We start from the raw sequence: 24851 nt of genomic DNA on the forward strand, positions 1-24851 counted from the left end.
CCTGGAACAAAATCCTAGGATCAAATATACTTAGCCCCACTGTTGATGTATTTTTTCTCAAATTGTCCCGACATGGCCCATGTCGGGACAATTTGAGAAAAAATACATCAACAGTGGGGCTAAGTATATTTGATCCTAGGATTTTGTTCCAGGATGTCAATGATTGAACAAACTGAATGACGGTGGACAGTTAATTTATGCTAGGAAATAATTGATCTATATTTTAGAAATACATAAATGAATAAGTTTTTTGGGTTTTTGGGATAAACTTTAAATAAAAATTTAAAAAAATTCTTAGTAGATAAATATTAAATATTGTGGAATAAATATTAGGAACAATACCAAATGATTGTATACTAAGTGCTTGAAATAAATGCTGAATTCGCCTGGGGCCCATTGCGTGGCGAGAGGCGATGGATTATAGTCCATTTGCACTACTACTGATGGTATTTGTTCCTATATAAATAGTTGATAAGGTTTTTCAATTTAGTATTTTAAACAATTATAAAAGAGAACTTCATATATCCTCCTTTTTTTGTATTGAGTAAATTCGTGAGTGAGGATCTTCAGCTTCTGTGGATTGATTGATTAAATACTTATTAGTACCATTCAAGACAAATTAATATTTCTTTTAAAAAAAAACAAACCCCTTTATCTTTTGTAGGAGATACTTTAATGTTCTCTTGAGAGAGAGGTTTCATCTCTTTGGGATTCCTAGGCACTGGACACAAAAATGGGCATAAAAATCTCTCTGTAAATGTGAATATAAACAACTTTTGGGGGGAAAGAAAAATCTTGAAACAGTAGCCCTAAGATTTCAGGATGTTCTTCTCAACCTCCAGGCCAAGGGCATAGCCAGAAGTAAATATTTTGGGGGGGGCCCAAGGTTAACATGGGTGGGCAGCAGACATACAGATCTAGACCCTACTAGATGTACTCTTATCAATAAATAATGTCTTAGCAGGCACTTTACAATGGATTTCTGTGTAGTCTACAACAGCCATCATGCATCGTGAGTGACATTTTAAATTATTTTAGTTCTATTACTTCAAGCACTTACCAACATAAAAAATGCCTTATTAATCTGTATTAATCTGATATTTATTGCAGTTTATAAATGCACATTATATAAAAAGTAAACAAAAGATCACTTAACAGAAACATCAGATCTTATCACGTAATAAAACGTAACATTCTTTTATGAATCTTCTTTCCAAAAATGCATTGAACTACAATAACACAGCAATAATCATAAAAGGATTTGCAACAGGTGCAGAACAGAACTAGGCCATGCAAAAAAAATATTAAAATTCTGGCATCACCTCAGTGATAGCAAAACAAATTCCCTTCACTGCCAAACACTTTGTGAAGTAACACAAACCCCTCCTAAATAAATACCTAGAATCTTACCATGCCGTAACAGCAGTAACTCTCAGGACTCAAAACAGCAGCAATCTTATCCATGAAAAGGCAGCAAGGCAAACATCACACCAGGCCCTAAAACACTAATACACTACCTTATGGGCAAACAGAACAAACCGGCTACAAAATCCTCAGAGAAACTACACGCTAGCCAAAATACTGCATTCTCTGTCATACATGCATGTCACAGACAGACCCTTACCCAATACAGCATAAGAGACTATAGATTAGAAACAGCAAAACTGAAATGGAAAGTCTGAGAAACCAGACTTTATGAACACTGGAATACTGAAGAAAAAGCAAAATACAAATATATAAGAAATGCACATTCCCAAAGATGGCATATTCCAATCGCTGAAAGGAAAAATAATTTTTTCCTTTGTTGTCTGATCTTATTTTTCTAATTTGTTGGTCTTTTCCCTTGTCTGTCTTTTCCTTCTTTCTTTTTCAGGGTTTCCTTTTTTTTCTGTGCCTTCTCTCTCCTCCTGTCTTCTTTCCTTCCTCCTCCATACACAGACTCTCTCATGTTCTCTCACGCACAGACGCTCTTAAAGGATCCCACTCTTCTATGCTCCTACTCACAGACTCTCGCTCTTACATGATCTCAACACACAGGCTCATACTTCCTCAAATATGCACAGGCTCTCATTCTCACATGCTGCTACACACCTGCTCCAATTCCCACAAACACACAGGCTCTTACATGCAGGCTCCCATTCCATACATACATACATACACACAGGCTCTCACTCTCACATGTTCACACACACAGGCTCTCACATGCTATCTCCCATTCTCCTTCACAGTCTCACACACACACACACACAAACAGGCTCACTTTTGCATGCTCTCTTACACACAGCTTCATATTTCCCCACAAACACACAGGCTCTCACATGCTCTCTCACATGCAGGCTTCCTGCTCCCACTTGTATACAAATGTATACACACAGGCTCTCACTCTCATATGGAGGCTACCACTCTCTCATACACAAAACCTCCCACTCCCACATGCTCTCTCTCACACACACCCCACTTCTCAGGAAATCTACCAATCAACCCCCCCCCCCAAGGCAGGCTACCATTCACACCTGCACCCACCATTCACACACACACACCCAGACAGGCTACCATTCACACACACAGACACACATCCTGGCTACCATTCACACACCCCCACGCAGGCAACCATTCACATACACACACATAGAAATACAACACACAGACAGGTTCCCCATCTTGTGACTACCCACGGTATTCAAAACTTGCGGGGCTAGCACGTCCTCCTTGCTGATCTCATGATACATGAGAACTGCATAGAGCACTTACTAGCCGCATGTGTTCTGAATGCCGCAGGGCTGGCACACATGGAGGAAGAGGAAAATGGGTGCCTTCTGGTGAAAGCGTTTTTTTTCCCCTTGACCGTCAGCCTCCTGGTCCTACTAGTTGGCCGCTGGTGGGATGGGTCCACCTGCGGCCTCGCAGGCCTTCTCCTCTTCTTGGCCACCAGTGAGATGGGGTCCACCGGTAGCCTCGCAGGCCTCTTCCTCCTCTCAGCCACCACTCCCCTGTATATGCACACCCAGCTTGTCTGCTGCGGCCCTGTGACAGGGTATCTCTTCTTGGGCCGCCAGGCAACGCCAATTAGGTGGGTCTGAGCCCAAAGTAGGTGGGCTACGCCACTGCTCCAGGCCATTAGTTATGGAAACCATAGCTTGATACGAAGTTGTGGTAATCAGAGGCTTCTCCCACCTTCAGATTCAGCAACTCTGAAACCAAGACTGCATGGGGCCAGAAAGAGGCCACGAATACTACCGTTGCTTTGCAAAAAACATTAACTTTTATTAGCACCAAAAACAGCATTGCCCATGCTGGCAAAAAAAACAAAAAAACATTTGTGAAAATCTTTAAAAATCTTAGGTGAGCATATCTAAGCTAAGGCCCTGTAATCCTTGAAGTGATCAAATAACCTTTGTTGCTTCATGCTGTAGGCAGACACCATCAGTACCCCACAGAGTGCAAATGAATTTTGAGGATCTCAGTCTTAAAACTCCCATCCCTCAGGGCAACAGCTGCTCTGTTCATTCAGTCTGATGCATCTCCAGATGTCCCACAATATCACCTACTGTCAAGGCTGACAAGACTTTACTCTATGCATATCAGTTTCAAAACTTTCCCGGTCATGTACTATGAACAAATCTGATCTTGAAAAATTGTCAAAGCAAAAAGATGCAATGTCCTAAGTCTCTTGAAAGGCTGATATGGAAACATAGCTTGTATCTGCAGTCACTGGGGCATATTTTGCTCCCTGTACCTGTCCAGATTTTATCTTGTCATTCTCTGGAGCAAAACCTTTTCACCTCCCTGTTCAAACCAGTAGTTTTGACGGAACCTGATCTGGTTGCATGCCAAATGAGTGAATTAGGGCTACAGGGCTCATGCATACAACATGGATCATGTGATCATCATCTTTATGATGGGAACCACAAGTTCCAAGATCCAAAAGTAAAGATGGGCAGAGACCACTTCTAGTGGGGTGAAATACTTCACTTCAGATAGGATAGAGATGATCTTGTCTTCCAGTAACCTGGCTTCTGTCAAGCTAGTATAGAAACTTGCTCTAAAAGTGAGACAGATCCTGTGATAGGTCCAGAAAACACTCGTACCAACTGCTAATCTGCCCATGTTCCTGCAACAAGAAACTTACCTTGTTGCAGGTCTGGCATCATTAAGTGTATCTGTTCCCTGATGAATAAGTCATCTAGGTCCAGGAAAACAGATTCTGCATCTTCAGCACGGCAATCAAAGTTAATACCATCTTATTTATTTATTTTTTTTTTTAATTCTTATATACCGCCTATACAATTGTTATCGATCTAAGCGGTTTACAAGACGGCATACATACATAAAATGTAATTACAAACAGAATAAAATCTATAAAAGAAATAAATTAATAAAATGTGTTAGACTAAACATCAATCATAGGAATGATAGAAGATAAAAAAAATAGGATAAAATAAATAATAATTTGGTGATAGCAATGTTCTTGATGGGATAGAGAATTTGTATCTCTGTATTATTATAAGCAAAGGTGCAAAAGTATATTTTAAGTACTTTTTTGAATTCTTTGGTATTTGCTATGAGATGGATGTGTTCTGGGAGCGAGTTCCATAAAAATCAGACCAGCGACAGAGGTTGAAGGCAAAGTTGAATGAACAGCCCTATATTGATATTGCTGGTCACCTAGGGTAAACCTGGGTTGATACTTTTGCTTGGCTCAGCAGTTCCCTGCTGCTATTTTGGGCTTCCACGTCAAACCAAAAAAAGGCCTTTATTTGCAGCTACCCAGCATTGTTCCTGTATTTTTTAATCCCCAGCCACTGCAGCAACAATTCTTGGCCTTGGTCACAAACTGCAGCTCCCTCTAAAATCAGGTGCACATGCCCCCCAGAGTGGTCAGCAGGTGTCACTATTATACAATAGCTAAGACTCTCTATTCCCAGGAGGCTGTGAACACTGCCTCTGCAGCATCCCCAGTCAGCCGAGGGTGTAGAAGCCAGAACCAGGCATAGAACCCAGGTCTAACCTTGGGAAGTTACACTGCTGTGCCCAGCTCCATCCCTGAAATCAAAGGTCTGGTGAGGCCAAGTCAAAATTTGTACCTTTCCAAAGGGGTGACTCGGACACAGAAGCAAGAGGAAGACAACTGGAAGGAGCAGTGAAAGAGATAAGAGGGCATGGGAGAAAATCTGTAAGAAAAGAAAAAAAAAAAAACAACAGGCCAGGCAGTGCACTGGGCACTCAACGCTTTCCCATAAAGTGTAGGAATGGCCCTCAGATTCTGCATGTGATCCATCTGCGTGGATCATTGCTCCTGCTTCTTTCACATATCAAAATCCACAAAATGCCAGGCCTCTGGAACCTTCTTCATAATTTTGAAGTTTGGAAAACCTGGCTCTAAACTGGTGTTTCTAAACATCCCACTATGTGATCAGCCTGTGCACAATACACTTCCTTTACCATCAGGAGCACCAGATGTTTAACCAGAGCACAAGGCAGTCTATTGCCAAGCAGCCTCAGCTGCTGCAGCACATTACCATTAACTCTTCCCATGCCCGAGACCAGCAGAAGACTGGGAAGGCAGAACTACTGTGGGAGGAGGTAGTCATTTTGGTTTGAAATCTGCTGGTCCCTGAGAAATAACAACTAAAATGTTATAACTAGTGGCGAGTATAGATAAAATGACAAAATACATTAAAATTAAATGTAAAAGGAAATTGCAACAATCATGGGAAAATGTCAAAATTTGTAGCCTCCATGCTAATCATGCCTTCCTGATAACTGGGAAGAATCATGGTTTTCCTGTGTTTCCACTTAAGCCAAAAAAACATTACATACTACTCCTTCCTCAGGTGTGTTTTAGTACCTGAATATGCTCTTTTGTTATTAGCCAAGGTCTATGTGCAAGAAGTTTATTAATTTCATTTAGATTCTTCAGTCGTTGCGGGATGTATTCCAAGCCATTCAACCATTCTGCAATCCCTCCTGTTTTAAGGAACTCGTCAACATGCATGTTTATCAGGTAGGAACACTGATGTCTGGCTGATGCCTGAGAATGAAGAAAAATTTGTTGTGTGTAAAAAACACAATTTAACTCCAAATATAAATTGTCACATTTTGCATAAAAAAAAGTGAACTTGGTCAGGTAAAAAAGTGGTTTGTAAAGCCACTCATTGACAGTTTGTTTTAAATTAGGGATATTTCAGGTACAGCTGGTTTCTAGGTAACTCGTGTGCTAGTGTCAAAAGGTTGCAGGTAGCACCCTTTATAGCTGGCTTTCGAGTCCCATTCTTCCTTCAACAAGTCCACACAAATGAGCGAGAGGATATAACCTGCAAGACAAATGTTGGTTACAGCATTATGTCACCAGTGTTGGTCTTCAAAATTCCTTAAACAGGTTTAGTGAAAGGATAAAGAGAATAAAGATGGGCACTAAACCTATTTACAACTTCAAAAACTAACATCAGTGATAGGAACATAAGTGCCATAATGAATCTGATCATTGGTCCACTGAGCCCGAAATCCTGTTTCCAACAGTGGCCAATCCAGATCCATTTGGAAGTACCTGGAAAATTGCCACCTCTTACCTGTGGGAGTGAGCAACAGGGAAGGGATCACATCTATCTAGCTAATTAATGAACCTGTCCTCCAGAAAACTTGAACAAACCTTTTTTTAAAACCAGTTATACTACACTAGCCTTGACCACATCCTCTAACAAACTCCACGGCTTAACAGTGTGTTAAGTTTTTCAGCTGGTTTAAATGCACTACCAAGTAGTTTCCTAGTCAAATCTGAAATTGTAAATAACCAATCTCTATTAACTACAAAAAAACTCTTGAATTTTTTTTTTAAACAAGTTAGCTTACCTATAAGCGAGGCTCTCTGTAGACAGCAGGATGAATCAACTATAACACATGGTAACGTCATCCAATAGAACCTACATGGACCCAGCTCTCAGAGCTCTGTAAGAGTCTTAAGCACACGCAGGAGTTCCCACACACGAGCTGCTGGTGAGCCCCTCAGTCTCTTCCAGAGCTTAAGGCAGAAGTGGCCTACTCTGGTCCTTGAAAGCCATAAACAGGCTAGGTTTTCAGGACATCCAGAATGAATTTGAATGAGATAGATTTGCATACACTGGAGGCAATGCATGCAGATCCATCTTAAGCATATTCATTGAGGATATCCTGAAAACCTGGCCTATTTGTGGCTCTCAAGGACCAGAGAAGGCCATCCCTGCCTTAAAGTTTAGCGAGATAGCAAACTCTCCAGGAAGGCAGGCGGATATCAAACATGGCTGATTCGTCCTGCTATCTACAGAGAATTCAGTTTACCTATAAACAAGCTTTTTTCACTATCAGCCAGAAGGCATGAATCTGGCATTATGCATGGGGAGTCCCAAGTTGATGGTTGCATTGTGGAGAAACTCTGAAACAGGCAACCTAGAATCCACCAGTGGAAAGTGGACTACTGGGAGAACAGGCTGCACAAAACTACGTGTTCAAAGTTACAGTGCCTTCAAAAACACGGACACTAGTGGGACAAAGGTATTAATTGAAAACCAAGTAGCAGCTTTGCATGTGTCAACAGAAGTGACCCTGAGATTAGATACTCGGGTCACCATGGCTCTCACTTCAGCTTGGATAGAGTCTGTAATCTGTAAACTAGTCAGAATGCAACAGTAAACTATACAGTCTGTCTGTCAATTAGAGTTTGTTGGGGAAGGGCAGTTGCCAATTTATTAGGATCAAAGGACAAAAATAGCTGAGAAGCTTGATGGGGAGGTTGAGTTCTCTTTACGTAATATGCTAGGGCTCTCTTACAGTCCAGTCTCCTTCGTACACATGCAGTCTTGTAAATAGTTGGCTGCACAATAGTTTGTTTGATATGGAAAACAGACACTACTTTCAGAAGGAATTTCAGGTGAGTAAGCAGAACCACCCTGTTGTGAAAAAAAACAACAACAAAAAACCCACTGCAGATATGGTGAATATGAAACAAGGGCCTGCAATTCACCAACTCGTCAAATGAAGTGACAGCTACAAAAAAACACTTCCCAGGCAAGAAACAGAGTCCACCAACTCAAGAGGCTCAAAGGGAGGTTTCATAAATTGAGCAGAGACTACACTGAAGTCCCAAGGCATTGGAGGTTTAACTGACTGGAGGCTTGAAATGCCACAGTATTTCAAGATCTTTGATACTAAAAGGGTGGATACAGATCGGCACCCCTCCCACCTGCCAGCAATGTGACACAATGGTGCCAAGATTAACTAACTGAAGAGGTTCTGAGGCTTGAGGATGCGAGAAAATAGATATTGAATCTTCCTCAGCTCACAGGAGAAGGGACCCATCTAACTAGTAACTACACCATGTCAAACATCTTCCATTGAAATTGTAGATCTTCTGGTCAAAGGCTATCTGGCTGAAATCAACATGTCCTCCACCTCCTTAGGAAAGAGTAAGCTACTATATATTCAAAATCCTCAGCATGAGGGCCAGTGATGGCAGGTTCTGATGCAGGGCCTGCTGGCCTGACTAAATCAATAAATGGATGAGAAATGGATACCACATTTGCCATGGCTAGGCCAGTGCTATGAAGATTACCCTTGAGTTGTCCTGAAGAACCTTCTCGACAGTCCTGTAATGAGAGGAATTGGTGGGTACATAGAGTAGACAGATGCGCTAGTCTAGCACAAAAGCATTGGGAGATGATTTATAGTTTTTCAGATGTACGAAGCAGAAATTTGACCTTCCTGTTGTCCACTGAGGTGAGCAGGTTGATCACTGGTGATCCCTAGCTATTAAACATGTCGTCCACAAGGATCACTTGTGCAGTTCCAGTACACTACTGAGATGGTCTGCCAATGTATTCTGAATTCCTGGAAGTTAGGGTGCTTGGAGGTGGGATGTGGACAAACCATCATGCCTGAGTGAGAGGGCTCTCTCACAGACAGCATATAAGCTTGTGCCTTCTTGTTTACATATAGAACATGGCCACCTGCTTGTCCTTCTAGTTCAAGATACTCTTGTCCAAAAGCAAGTGAGAGAAAGGCCTTATTAGAGCAGAGGTTCCCAGACCTGTCCTGGGGGACCCCAACCAGTCAGGTTTTCAGGATATCCATAATGAATATGCATGAGATCAAATTTACATGCTATAGAGGCAATGCATGCTAATCTCTCTCATGTATATTTGTTGTGGATATCTTAAAAACCCGACTGGCTGGGGTCCTCCAGGACAGGTTTGGGAACCATTGCCTTAGAACATAATTAATCTCTTAGCACCAGAAGACTGATTCACAAACGGCTGTCCACTAGAGATCAAGACCCTTGGGCCCACGTGCCTCTGGTATGTGCTTCCCACTCGTTGGTGGAGTTTATCAGTAGAGAGGATGCTTGATGCACTGGAATATGCAGAAAGGCCCACTGTTAGAACCTCCACATTCATCCACTATTGAAGGTATGTTTGCATCCTGTGAGTTACACAGATTAGTTGGGATGAAGCAGGGATTCATCCATGTGTGAGGGCTACCGTCTTGCTAGTCTTCAAAGAAAGTAGAGTTGCTTACCTGTAACAGGTGTTCTCAGAGGACAGCAGGATGCTAGTCCTCACATGAGCGACATCATCAAATGGAGTCCTGATGCGGAAAACTTTGTTAAAGTTTCTGGAACTTTGACAGAATGCCCTATACCACGTATCCACATGGGGTCTCTCTACAGTCTTGTAACAGAACTATAATTAAAACAAAAAATAGGAGAAACCCAACTCTGTGGGGTGGCGGGCAGGTTTCGTGAGAACTAATATCCTACTGTCCTCAGAGAACACCTGTTACAGGTAAGCAACTCTGCTTTCTTCGAAGATAAGGACTGTAGTCTTCACACATGGATGAACCCTAGTTACAGGCTGTGCCCCAACACAAAAAGCAGACCAACAGACACCTAAACCAGGTGCCAATGGGCACAATAGTGCTGTTGGTAACAGAGGGGGAGATAACCTGAACCCAAACAACGGGCCCTAGGCAGGGAGAGTTGGGTTCTACACCTCAAACAGATTCCGAAGGACAAAATGGCTGAACTTATTTTCGCGTCAGCCATCCCTATCCAGACAATAGTGTGATGTGAATGTGTGGAGAGAATTCCACATCGCAGTCTTGTAGATATCCTCCATTGTAACTGCTCGCATGTGGGCCACAGACACTGCCATGGCTCTTACAGAATGAGCCTTGACATGACCCCCAAGATGCAGGCCTGCCTGGACATAGTAGAAGGAGATGCAATCTGCTAGCCAACTGGATAGTGTCTACTTGGCAATAGCAATGCCCAAACTATTCCTAAGAAAAGAAATAAAAAACTGGGTGGACTGTCTATGGGTTTCTCTCCACTCCAGATAAACTGTGCAGGGCTTGCTTGCCTTGATGTGAATCGGGCCTGGGAAAGTATATTAGCAGGACGATGGACTGGTTAAGATGGCAGGCCATCACCACCTAGGCAGGAACTTAGGGTGCGTACTCAAGGCCATCCTGTCATGATCAGAGACCCTGGGTGCTGAGCCAGTCTGCATGAGCTCCTCACCCCTGGGTGGATGCATCCATGGTAAGGACAATTTGGGTAGGGGGACTATGAAAAGAGATCCCCGGTTCCAGATTTAAATGTACTTGCCACCAGGTCGAGTCCTGGAGAGATGGGAGTGGATCGGATAAAGTCCTGGAGGGTCCGCATCAGGACTCCATTTGATGATGTCGCTCATGTGAGGACTAGCATCCTGCTGTCCTCTGAGAACACCTGTTACAGGTAAGCAACTCTACTTTCTTTGAAGACTAGCAAGACGGTAGCCCTCACACATGGATGAATCCCTGCTTCATCCCAACTAATCTGTGTAACTCACAGGATGCAAACATACCTTCAATAGTGGATGAATGTGGAGGTTCTAACAGTGGGCCTTTCTGCATATTCCAGTGCATCAAGCATCTTCTCTACTGATAAACTCCACCAACGGGTGGGAAGCACATACCAGAGGCACGTGGGCCCAAGGGAAAAATACTTAGTGCATCTGGCTCTTTGCTGCACTACAGTCATAAACAAACAGAAGTCATTTTACTGATGCCAGTCTCCAATGTTGCTAGACTTGTTCTCTCAATTAAACAACCCCTTTGGTTTTTTTAAGGGGGCAATTCACAGACAATGCCCCTAGCTGCGAAGTCCACAGGTACAAAACTTTTACCTAATTTTTAAAATCGAAAACCATGCAAGTAGTTTCCCTTTCAAACTGCCCCTAGGTACAAAGTATCCACAATCTTTGTATCTGCCTTTTCTATGGGCAACATTTGCTGGAAAACACCGTAAATAGAATTTTCAAATCTATCTAAATATGTGATTTTCCAGCTCTACCTTAAACATGGGCACGAGCAACTCAATTTTCACATCCTGTCTATCACAATAGATTTGCTATATTGCCAACACATGTACATTTGTCAGTTCTGAAGCTACATCAGATATTATAACTGAATTTATAAAAAGCATTTGTCTTTTTCTAACAGTATAATAAAAAAACTGCATTAACTAGCACCTTGACCTACCATTATGGCAATGTAGTGCCTGTAATGTAAAGGAAGGGGTCCATCCATACGTAACATATAAAACTGGGTGCGGATGAAGGACTCCAGGTACTGCGGATGTAAACTCATGACCTGTGTGATGTTGTCCAGGCGGCCGGATGTGCAGAATTCTTCTACTAGCAAGTTAGTACGGTCAGCTAACGCATTTGCTTGGACTAGCTATAATGAGGAAAAAAAACAAAACACAAAAATATGTCAAACAGTGAGGAACAGATGGCTCCTTTAATAAACAAACTGTTAGCCAAAAGATGTACCAGAGACAGCTATAAAAGCAGCCAAGACCAATACTAAAGCGAGATTACAATCCACTTCTATGCACACATTCCACAAAATGTTTTCTAAAATTTAATAACATTTCTTGGTTACTCGACTGTTGAGCATATAGCTGCTAGCAATTAAAGAACCACTGTGTGTGTTAATATTGTTGAATTTTAGTATGAAATGGAAGACAACTTGTTGATTCTGGACACATTTAAAACCCCCAAGTAAGACTCAATACTGCCTATCCTAAAACAGATTACAAGAATAGCATATGCTACCTTTAAGTACTCCACTATGCTACTTTTTCCTGGTCTCCTGTATTTCCTTACTTTTAACTACTTCCCTGGCACATACTCATGAATTCAGTACTACAGTAAGTGCCGGTGGCTGGGTGCAGCCCCCCTCCTCAGAATCCACCACAGTAGGTGCAGTGCTTGGTTTGCATCTCCCACCCGGGTACCAGCATGCTATTTCTGTACATTTAGTATCTGGTGCCACTATAATTCTCAGCAGTGATGTGTTACCAGCTTATCAAGGGACTCTTGCCAATTCTGCTCCACTCTGAGACAATTTGTTTTCACAAAATAATTATTTAAAAAAAAAAAAAGCAAACCAAAACCAAACAGGGCTTGAAGTCCTTTTCAGCACATCCCCGAATTGATTCTTATGGCAAGGGGGGCTGTAAGTACTGAGTTTTTCCTTGTAAAAACATACTAAACGGCATACCCATACTCAATTGGGAGACCCAATTGAGATTCTTCCTCTTATTCACTCAGGAACAAAATGTATTCCTCCGCCACCCCTAGGCATAGATTCAGTACTGCCCCTTACCAAAGCTAAGCAGGGGGGTGGGTGACTTGCTTGCGGGAAAGACGGCTACTACCTGGAGATTAATATCCTTATTCAATAAATATACACACAGTTAATGTGACTCCAACACTGCTGTATGCTTCAACGGCAAGAGGAAATGTGGAAAAAAGGATTTGCATCCTCAAAAATAAAAGCAGGGGAGTAGCTTGCTTGTTACGGCAGTTACTACCCCAAACCAAATAAGCCTGATACTTCATTTTCAATGCATATCCAGCATAGCTCTCTGCTTCAACGGCAGGGAGAATGAAGAAAAGATGATCTATGTTCAGACAACAACCCACAAGGAATGAATTACATAGTCTGGGTAAACAAATAAGCATGGGTGTAGCTTGCTTATTACGGCGGTTACTACCCCGAATCAATTAAGCCTGATACTTCACTTGGAATACATATCTAGCGCAGTTCACTGCTTCAACGGCGGGGGGAATGATGTAAAGAGGATATATATTCAGACAACCAACAAGGATTGAATTGCACAGGCAGGGTAAACAAGCATGGGAGTAGCTTGCTTATTACAGCGGTTACTACCCCAAACCAATTAGCTAGTTACTTCGCTTAGATGCAGTTTCAGCACTGCTCTCTACATCAATGGTGGGGGTGGAAGGGAAGTGGAACCAAAAAGTTACTAATAAGGGCCCTGACTTCAGCGGTCAGAGTAACAGATAAGTATGAAAACAATTAGGTCTAAAAGCTTGCTGGGCAGACTGGATGGGCCGTTTGGTCTTCTTCTGCCGTCACTTCTATGTTTCTATGTATGTTTCTATGCTTTAATTCTAATTTGATTCAGTTCTTCTGTGTGGCTGGATAGTTTTGCCAATATTGTTTTATTCTCCAGTGGGGCTGATTATCTGTCTCCTCCCTCCTTAAAAAATTATCTTCTTTATTTCTGCTTATTTTGTCATGTGTTGCTGGATTCTTACATTTGTTGTCTAGGTGGTATTATCTTTGTTAGTCATTATTTTAATTCCCTGTGTGTTTTTAAGAGAAATAGAGGGCTGTACCTAACAGACTTGCAGGCATAGTGTGTAGTCAGTTGCACAACAAGGGGTACTGAACCAAGGAAATAAAATCCAGGTAGAGCTACAAATCGAGAGGCTTTTTATTCCCTCCCACTCCTAGGGTATTTCTTTCAAAATAGTTCTTCCAAGGACTTGGGTTAAATAAATAATATAGGACTGAAGTACCAATCTCACAACTTGTTTATTAATCACTATTTACAAAATACCCTTTATTCAGTGCAACGATTGTGGTGCTTATGTCCCAAGGCCTATCATTTGGACTATTAAGGATTGCCCAATTTGCCTTCAGCTGTCTGCCATGAAAAAAGAACTAAATTCACCTAACAGAGAAATTATTCAGGTTTCAAAAAGTCTCCCTTTCCTTGCAGCTTCCAAAATCTCTCTCCCAGCTTCCACAGAGGAGTCAAAAACCCAGGCACACGAGTAAATGGTTTTATGGTAGAACAAGATCTGTGACTGAGACACCCAATTTCCCCATCTTTGAAGCCTTCTGTGTATCTCAGAGATGTCAAACATCCAAGATTCAGAAAACCTGGAATAATTGGGTAACAGTGGGCTTTGGCAGAATAAGGCTTGTGATGAAGAGATACTCACCCTTCCTGTTACCCTTACATAATGCTCTTTCTGCACTGGAAAATGAAGCCCCAGCAATAAAATATGAAGTGATGTCTGAAAGAGAAGTAGTCACCCAACCCACCCAGAAACCCTCCAACAGGATCAAATGTCATTTATTTATTAAATTTCTATACTGTCATTCTGTATTCAATCATTACTGTTTACAGTTATAAAATAGACAAAATAAAAGATACAATCCATCCACTATACAGAATTATAAATACAATTAAAATACATTAAAATTCTAAAAATTAAAAGAAACAATTAAAAGTCATCTTATATTCTGCATCAGCATAAACAGTGAGCCTTAATCCAATTTCATTAGTCAACTCTCGTATGCTTGCTTGAACAACCAGGTCTTTTAAGTTCTTCTTAAAAATCAGGAAGTTCTTTTGCAATCTCAACTCAGTGGTGAGAGAATTCCACAGTTTAGGGCCTGCAATCGAAATAACTCTCTCACAGATGGAACAGGTAACAAGCCTTTATTGGCAGATCTTAAATTCCTTTCTGGGATATGTAAATGTAAGGAGGCATTTAGCCATTCCATTTTTTTCTTATTAATTGATTTATGCAATAGATACCTGCAGGCCCTAATGGTGGAGGCGGATTTGGACATTGTTGATATTACGGAGATATGGTTCACTGATTCTCATGATTGGGATACAGTCATTCAAAGGCTATAACTTGGTAGGAATGACAGAGAGAACAGAGATGGTGGAGGACAATATCCAAGCAACCGAATTGCAAGGGATGTGGGCTGGAGAAGAAGCATTATGGACCATCCTTTAAAAAAAAAAAAAAAAAGAGATGGTGCTTCCATTTTTATTAGTGTGATCTACAGGACTACTTCTCAAACAGAAGAACTGGACAGAGATCTGATCAAAAACAATCCAATAGGTGAGAAAGAAGGGAGAAGCGTTGCTCATTGGAGATTTTAATCTGCCAGATGTGGATTGGAGTATGCCTTCTGTGGAATCTACAAGAAGTAGAGAGATATTGGATGTCCTTCAAGGGGCTCTGCTCAAACAAATGGTAATGAAACCCATGAGAGAGGATGTGATACTTGACCTAGTGCTCACTAATGGGGATAATGTCTCTAATATGTGTCCCCCGAGCACCCTTAATCCTCAGATGGTATGGTTTGATATCATGAACAGGATACAGAGAAGTCACATGAAGATCCAAGTTTTGAATTTCACAAATATGGACTTTGTTAAAATGCGGCTGTACCTGGAAGAAGAACTGGAAGACTGGGAGAAAAATGGGTGAGGTGGAACAATGGGCCAAATTAAAGAGCTATTACAAAAGCAACAAATCTATATGTTAGAAAAATAAACAAAAGTAAGAGGGGAAAAAGACGGATCTGGTTCTCAAAGGAGGTGACTGACAAAATATAGGCAAAAAGAATAGCATTCAAGAAGTATAAAGGATCCAAAAAGAGGAACACAGGGAAGAATATCTGGTGGAGCTGAGTGAGGGAGATGAAGAAAGAAATCAGGAAAGCAAAAGATCAAGCAGAAGAAAGGACAGACAGAGATAAAGCAAAGTGAAAACATTTTTCAGATATATCATAGGAAGGCCCGAAGAAATATAGTGAAACTAAAAGGTGATAAGGAGCAATGTCGAAGAGAGACTAAGAAATGGCAGAAATATTAAACAAATACTTCAGTTCGGTGTTCACTAAAGACGACCCTAGAAAAGGACCGCTGCTAGTTGACAAGACTGGATGGGGATGGGCAGATGAAACTCCATTTACAGAAGAGAATGCATGGGATGAGCTAAGTAAAATTAAAGTGGACAAGGCCATGGGGCCGGATGAGGTACATCCCAAAAAACTGAGGGAGCTCAGAGATGTGCTGGCAGGTTTTCTGAAAGACCTGTTCAATGGATCCCTGGAAACAGGAGCATTGTCATGAGATTGGAGAAGTGTGGTTGTGGTCTCTCTTCACAAGGGTGGGGTAGCAGAGAGGAAGCTGGAAGCTACAGGCCAGTTAGCCTTAGCTTGGTGGTGGGAAAATTAATAGATACTCTGCTGAAAGAAGGATAGTGAACTATCTACAATCAGGTGACTTGCTGGATCTGAGGCAGCATGGATTCACCAGGGAAAGGTCCTGTCAGACCAAGCTTATTGATTTATTTTTCATTGGGTGACTAGAGAATTAAATCAAGTATCAGCATTTGATGTAATCTACTTGAATTTCAGCAAAGTTTTTGATAGGGTCCCTCATAAGAGACTTGTGAATAAAATGAGAAGCTTGGGAGTGAGCGCCAAGGTGGTGGCATGTATTACAATTACAAACTGGTTGATTGATAGAAGACAGAGTATAATGGTAAATGGATCCTACTCTGAAGAGAGAACAATCTTAAGCAGCGTGCCACAGAGATCGGTTTTGGGACTAGTTTTGTTCAATATCTTTGTGAGTGACACTGTGGAAGGGATAAGAAGGTAAGGTATGTCTATTTATGGATGATACTAAGATCTGCAACAGAGTGCAAAGAATGAAAAGAGATTTAAGAAAGCCTAAAGAATGGCTGAAGATTTGGCAGCTGGGATTCAATCCCAAGAAGTACAGAATCATGCATTTGGGATGTGGTAATTCGAAAGAGCTGTATATGATGGGGAGTGAAACACTGATGTGCATGGATCAAGAGAGAGAACTTGGGGTAATAGTATCTGGAAATCTGAAGATGGGGAAGTAATGTGACAAGGCGATAGCTAAAGCCAGAAGAATGCTGGACCGAATAGAGAATTACCAGCAGGAAAAAGGAGGAAATAGTGTCCTTGTACAGGTCCTTGGTGAGGCCTCACCTGGAGTACTGTGTTCAGTTCTGGAGGCTGTATCTCAAAAAGGATAGAGACAGGATGGAGGCGGTCCAGAGAAGGGCGACCAAAATGGTGTTTGGTCTGTATCGGAAGACAAGAGAAGGTGCAGGGAAGATATGATACAAACCTTTAGATATCTGAAAGGTTTTAATGATGCACAAACATCAAACTTTTTCCATTAGAAAGGAAACAGTAGAATCAGGGGTCATGTAATGCAATTCCAGGGGGGGGGGGGAACAACTCAGAACCAACATCAGGAAAAACCTCTTCATGGAGAGGGTGGATGCCTAGAATGCCCTTCTGGAGGAGGTAGTGAAGACAAAGATTGTCAATGAATTCAAAGGGGCATGAGAAACACTGTGAATTCCTAAAGGCTAGAGGACAGAAATGAAGTTGCATGGGGTTAACCTGCATGGAGCAGCAGTTACTACCCTTAACAGAAGGCATGGGGATTACTACCCTCAATCAATAGCCTTGATGCTTTTGACGCAACTGCAACATCGCTCCCCGCTTTGATGACAGGGGTGGGGGATGGGAACTGGATACAGACAATCACCAATATGGGCCCTGACGTTTATGATGTGGGGTACTGACATGCAGACATAAGGGAAAAAAAACAACACAGTATGGCTTCTAGAGCCAAGTCCTAAAAGCAAAGAACATCAAGCATTGTCCAAATTATCAAGAAGGCTCCTCCCCCAGTAAAAATGTCACTAGCAGTAATTTATGGGTTTGACAGTTGCTTGGTTTTGATTGATTGTAAATATTACTACCCTTAGCATAAAGCTTGGGGGTAACTGCATGGAGTGGCAGTCACTACCCTTCAGAGAAACAAGGGGGTATCCTGCATGAAGTGGCAGATACTACCATAAGAAGCTTGCTGGGCAGAGTGGATGGACTATCTGGTCCTCTTCTGCTGTCATTACTATGTCCCCCTCAGACCTCAGCTGAAGCAGGGAACCTCACAAGGCCAACATCCAATCCAATACTCAGATCTCCCTCCATGAAACACTACCACCACACCCCGAACAATCCACACAGCCTTCAAGACCTGTGAAGCGATTGTCCTAAAACATCAGGCCTCCCCACGTTCAATGCCATTTGAGTTTTAACTATGGTCACTTTGGGTAGGACACCCAATGCAGGTATACCATTGCTGTTAGAATTTTAAATTACTTTTTAAAAATATTTTTATATTCTATACATTATACAAAAATATCTTGATGTAATAGCATAATGGAAAATAGAAAACAAAAGACAATACAATACGATGTTGAAATATATTGCAAGAAACTTGAAAGGAAAAAGGACATTGAGACAAATCAGATAAGGCAAGTATATTTTTAATATTAATTTATATATATATATATATGTAATTAAATGTTTACTTAACTGGCAAACTGACTAAACTATGGGTAATTGCTGAGGGAGGTGCCACTAGATGTCAGGCTGAAATCCAACTATATGTTTTCCAAGTTGAGCTAGAGAGTACGGGTGGTCATACAGTAGTGAAGGCACAGAGTTAATGAGATTATTTTAAAATTTAGGCATGTTCTTATGAATTGTATTTTATTTTAAATTGTATGTATTTGGGGTGTTTTTATTGTGTTGTGCACCGTTTTGATTAGCCTGGCACTAGCTAAACAGTATATAAAAATTATAAATAAGCAAGAACTCTGTTTCTAAGGAAAGCCCTGGGTTGCTCTGGGTCAAAAGAAATATACACTTTATCATGGGAGACAACTGCCCCAGAGTTATTTCCCAGCAAATATTTAAAACTTCTTTCCAGCAGGCCTGGGTGCTGTATGCTAGACCTGGAAACACTCACCTTTTCCAATTCAAAACAATACAGCTTTTTTTTTTTTACAACTTCGATACGCAGTTCCTGTCAGGTAGTACACAGTACACATGAAACAAGATAGGGGAAGCCTCAGCCTACTGCACCTCTAGAACTTCAGAATAAGTCTGATTCTTGGATTAAAGTGGAAAGCATGCGGAGGGGCATGCCATTGGAAATGTTTTCCAACACAGATCTGAAGAAGAGGTGCGTGGACAGGTGGGGAGGGTGCCCCCGTGTGCGAGGCAGGTGCTGGAGCATGCGGGGGAGGGGGGTATGAAAGTATATGGGCTGGGGGGGGGGGTTCAGAGATGCGAGCTTCTGGTGCATACAGAACATGTGAATGGGAGGCACATGAGTGGAGATATGCACGTGTGCGCGGAGGCAGGTGGCTTTGAAAAACGTTTAAAAGAATTGAACAACTGCCAGCTGCATCAGTATTATTCCCTGTCTCTTCCTGTGTTGCTACAGGCTTGAGGTTCCCCAGTCGGGTTTTCAGGACACCCATAATGAATATGCATGAGATCTCTTTGTACATAGCAGAGGCAATGCATGCACATTGTTCTCATGAACACTCAGTGTGGCAACACTGAAAACCAAGTAGGTTGCAGCCCTTAAAGACAGAGTCTGGAGACCTCTACTACAGGTCAAAGTTCTGGAAGAAAGCCGTGAGCTTTTGTAATACAACCGTTTCCTATAAAAAGCTATAGGGATGGGGGGGGGGGTTTTTTGGGGGGGGAAGCTTGGTTCTCTGAAAATACTGGCCAGATGTTTATAGTTTTCGAACCTGTCCGAGATATCCACATTTTCTTTCTGTGTGCCAAATTTGGTGAATTTCTATCCCTTTTCTGGAGAGAGAGTTTTTGTGCTTAAAGACAAACATGGACAGACAGTGATCCAGATACTGATCCCTTTAATATAATTAATTCCAATATTTGTAAGTTGGGGAGCATAAAAATTAGCCTTGGAAACGTGGGCTGGCTTTCTTTGGTATCTGTATGATCTCATATAGATATCTCCTAAGCAAATCCATAAAGGATAACTTTTTAATTGAGGAAAATTTCCCTCAAATTCCAGGATTTAATAGAATTTTCCACATTTTCTCCTGTATAATTCAGTACTGAATTATCCTTAACCACAACAATTACATTTTTTTTTAAACCAAGAGTACCTGCATCTCTTGGTCCTGAGCTTTTTATAAATACCAAATTTTCACACTGCCCTGAGAGGCTACTTTCTGCAGCACAGAGATTCCAGTTTCAATACTGTTCAGACTTTTTCCAAAGTGGTGCCTGAGATCCCAAATACTCACACTCTGCTGTTGCCCTGGAACAGAAGCCTCAACTGAAAGCTCTCAAGTGGGACCAGGTTCCCACTTGAGAGCTCAGCATCCCTCAACCAAAGGCCACAGTCACAGTAATCTGACTACAAGCAGGGATTTCTTCCATTCTTGAATGCCTTGACCTGCAGGTCTGAATTCCTGCCCAGTTTGACCATCCCCATATCCACTACCAGGCAACAACATACATCACTCAGCTGGCCAGGCAAAGCTGAAGAAGAAATTTGCCCCTACAAAAGGACTCCCCCACCCGACATGCTCAACCCTGCATCGCAGCATGGTCTCGCTGGAAGGCGACGCTACTCCCCGACCACCAGGCCATGGCCTGGAACCCACTGCCACCCAAGCAAAGAATATTGGTGCATTGGGCCAGTCACTACCTGGAATTGAAGGATACAAAGTTGGATAAGGCTTACCCTTCTGCCTCTACTAAAATTCCTAAGCAATCTAATGGCCAGGAAAGGTCTTGGAACTCAAAAGAGCATTTCACAAGCTCAGAGCCCTTTTGCCATTCATAATTTTTACGTCATTTGAATCAACAATTTTTATACCAAACTTGGCCAATAGGCTCTGACCTGAAAAGATTTGGGGATGGAAAAACAGATCTGGGAGTGTATATTCTGGCAAATGGGGGTGGAGAGAAGACAGGATTGTTGGTTGAACAACAAACATTTTAGTTGTAAGATAGAACATAATCTTACAGTATTTTGCAGAGCTGAATGCAACTGTTATGCTCACAAACAGCTTAAAAAGGAAGAAAAACCAGGCCATTTAACTTGACTTGCTAAAATACACAAAATTTAAATTACAAGGTTTTCTCTTACCATTCAAATACATACAGATTGAACTCTTAGCACAACAGGTCATCTTCTTTGAACGTCGAACTGTACTATTACTAATAACCAAACAAGCCCTTAATACCTGCATCATGTTTATTGAATGCATCTCCAAAGTTAAAGTTAAAAATTATAGGGTGCCCATCTCTTTAGAACAGATTTTTGCCTGCTTCTTGTACATCTTAAAGGTAAAGCTGTGATCTCCTAGTGTTACTTGCAAGTCAAGCCTTTCCCCACAATGTATAACAGAACTCAATGCAAAAAGGCGCATAACGACAAGAACAGACTAAGGGACACTTTAGACTTAAGCTAGCCCAGCTAGTTTAATCCCAGCTTTGCACACTGATCATGTAAATCTTGAGACTGCTAATACACAGTAGTTTGAGCCATTCTAGTGTTCACATGATCATACTTGTGAATCATATCTGAAGAACTGATGGCAACAGGCTTCCTATCTGTGCAGGACCGATTAAACTCAAGGAAAAGGCTGGAATTGACAAACTTAAATAGAAACAGGTTAACAGAAGAGACCATACTGCCCATCTGGTCTGTCCATCTGCACCAATTACTCAGCTCCACAATCCCTACCACTCCCTCAGAAATCCTATGATTTCTTGAATTCAGATACTGTTCTGGTCTCTACCACCTTCCATGCATCCATCATCCTCTCTGCAAAGAAATACTTCCTTAAATTACTCCAGAGTCTCTACATCCTTTCACCTTCATCGCATGACCTCTCGTTCTAGAGTCTCCTTTCTGTTGAAAGAAGCTCACCTCCTGCACATGGCTCATATCTTCCCTCTCTTGCCTTTCCTCCAAGGGATTGTAATTAGATCTTTAAATCTGTCCTCATATGCTTTAGAATTATCACAGTAGCCATCCTTTGGGCAGACTCCTTTAGAAAGCGTGGTCTCCAGAATTGTACACAGTGCAGTGGTAGCTTAAAATTCTCCCTGGTGACCAAAAAGCTCAATTTGGATAACGTGATTAAGCAGATTCAAGCCTCTGAGGTGCATAAAATGCTCCTCTATGGGAGAAGGTCCCAAGAAAAAAAAATTTGAATTCAGTAAATTTCTGTTTTTATTTCAGGATAAACAGGAATTCACAAGAAGTGTTTTATTACAGCATTAATATGCCAATAGTAATAGTAGTACTGGGATGCAAAAATATGGGTGCCAACAAAGAAAAAAAAACTTTTAGGAGGCACGTGAAATTCTCCGCTTTCCTTAGTTGTGTTCATGGGAGCAGGATGGGAGAAAATGTGCTTTCTGCTTTCTTTGTTCCCCCACACCATGCAGACTTAGCAGCCAAGGCCCAGTGCAATCGTGGCACTCACTCATTACTTTCAATTGACATCATATAAATACTGAAAATATAATTTTACCTCTTTTTCTGGTATAAAGGCACTTGGTCCTCTTATTGATTGAGGAACTCTGCTTTCCTCCTAAAGGGAAAAACAAAAGAGAAAAATGTACCTCTGGATAAAAAGAAGATTGAGGAAGTCTTTAGTATAGCATGCACCGTATCTAGAGAGAATAGATGCAAACAAAACAAAACAAAACACCACCTTCAGAATGTTTTACATGTATGCAGCATTTAATTGTTTCAAAGGCTAACCATTACAATAAGACTGGGATAATTCTGGATTAGCAAAAGCCTTTTCATGTCCAATCACTGTTTCACAGTTAAAGTCAGATGTGGATAAACCCAAACACAGATTAAATGGACAAGACTATACACGGCTACGGCTACAGCTAACTTTTTTTTTTTTTATTCATTCCCAGTTTCTATAGACACATGCACACACCTGGTGTTTTGATTGATTTAGCTTTATTTTAAAATACTTATTTTACGCCTATATAACAGTCATGCTAAGCAGAGTACAACAGTAATACATAAAATATAATGTAAAACTGACAAACACAAATATTACATAAAACAAAAACCAAAAAAAGTCATAAAAAGTTAAAAAAAAATTTTTTTTAACAATTTAACATCATGGATTTTTTTTCTTTTTAATCATCTCTAAAGACTCAAATAAAAACCATATACAAGTGTAAGAAGATGTCGAGAACAAATCATACAGCATGTGAACATAAAGGATACCTTATCGGAAACAGAAAAAAAAACCAAAAAAAACCCAGGCATCTCTAACACACAATTGACTAACTATACCTCAATGCAAGAATCATTTCTCCATCTCCAATAAGCCCCCAAATAGAGTCCTACTGCTGCAGTATATCATGAAGATCGTGAGACATAAAAACCTGGATTTTAAAAGTGGCATGCACGTAAAAATCGGGGGTTACAGATGTGGTCGGGCCTTGAGAGCACCACGCACATTTCAGAACAGGCCCAGCAACGCACACAACCGATATGTGCACAAGTGCTGGATCTCAAGAAGGGGGCGGGCCGGGCAGCACCACTCGTTGCTGTCCCAGGGACGTGCGCGCGAGCAGCCAGCTGGCGCACGGAAGATACTGCTCCTCTGGAGCAGAAGTAAGTAGAAACATAAAAAAATTGGGGATAGGGTAGGGGTAGTTTAGGGGTCAGGGAGGAGAGGGTAAGAGGGAGGAAGGATAGGGTTTGGGAACTGGGAAAAACAGAAATCGTGACGCCATGCATAAATTAAAAAATACGCCCCCTGCGTGTGGCAGAGGCCACCCACCCGCAAACACATGTGCGGGAATCCTATTTTATGACATGCATGTGCCAACATGCACATGTTAAAACAGCCGCGTCCTTGTGCGCTTACTGCGAACCACGCGCACATTAACGCGCACTTTTAAAAAAAAATTTTTTTTTTTAAATCTACCCCACTATCATTAATAGATGAAAGCATTCCATAAAATAGGACCTATAACAGAAAATGCTCGATTTCTAATCTCTTGCAAGCGAAATGACTTAACACCGGCTACTGGCTAGCAGATCACAGTGCTCTACAACAGATATCATTCTTAGCCAAATTAGACAAATAACTAGGTGCTTCTGGTCACATGGATTTAAAAACAGAGCATAATACAGTAATTTTCAATCTAATATGCTGATTAACCGATTTATGACACTGGAGGTTGTTCGGCATGATGCTGGAAGTCCTAGTGCTGCTAAACAACCAACAATCAAAAAAAAACTTAAGACTTTCTTCCGCCAAGCCTTCTCAGATCCCCCTGATACATATTAGCCGAGGTTTTTATGGATCTCCGTACCTCCTTGCAGTTTCCAATAAGATCCTCCCCTGACTCACCAATCGTTTATACTTGTTTTCTGCGTTCCTAGGCCTTTTCTCTTCCAGCAGTCTATGCCTCCAAGTTTTATTTTCCTTGTTGAATGTAACTTTGTTTTTTCCTGTTTTATACTATTGTCTTTGGTTCAGTGCCCCAGTTCGATGTAAACCGATCTGATATGGTCTTTTAACCATGAAGGTCGGTATAGAAAAGTGTTAAATAAATAAATAAAGATTACATTTCAAATGGGTTGCTAACACCTGAGATCGCAATCCTGAGCACACTTTCAGCCGCAGCAAGGAAAGAGAAGACAGTGTGAGTGGCTGAGCAAGCGTCCAGCAGCATGTGGGGGGTGGGGGAAGGGTCTGAAGCAGTGAAATGAAGAAACCTCATCGGAGGTAAAATGACTCTTACTACTCATCCCTTCTATAGCT

General features: G+C 41.4%; 1 protein-coding gene across 1 annotated transcript in view; it reads right to left on the reverse strand.

The window, feature by feature from the left end:
- The window catches only part of SESN3 (sestrin 3), a 162056-nt gene that overhangs the window by 64146 nt on the left and 73059 nt on the right, over positions 1 to 24851 (reverse strand). Inside the window, exons 2-4 of the mRNA XM_029602374.1 lie at positions 22578 to 22637; positions 11554 to 11751; positions 5849 to 6031 (exon numbers count right to left, since the gene is read on the reverse strand). Coding sequence (XP_029458234.1) covers positions 5849 to 6031; positions 11554 to 11751; positions 22578 to 22637 — 441 coding nt within the window. The remainder of the gene's footprint in view (positions 1 to 5848; positions 6032 to 11553; positions 11752 to 22577; positions 22638 to 24851) is intronic.

This window comes from Rhinatrema bivittatum, chromosome 5 (genome assembly GCF_901001135.1).
Source record: "Rhinatrema bivittatum chromosome 5, aRhiBiv1.1, whole genome shotgun sequence".
In the NCBI taxonomy this organism is placed as follows: domain Eukaryota; kingdom Metazoa; phylum Chordata; class Amphibia; order Gymnophiona; family Rhinatrematidae; genus Rhinatrema; species Rhinatrema bivittatum.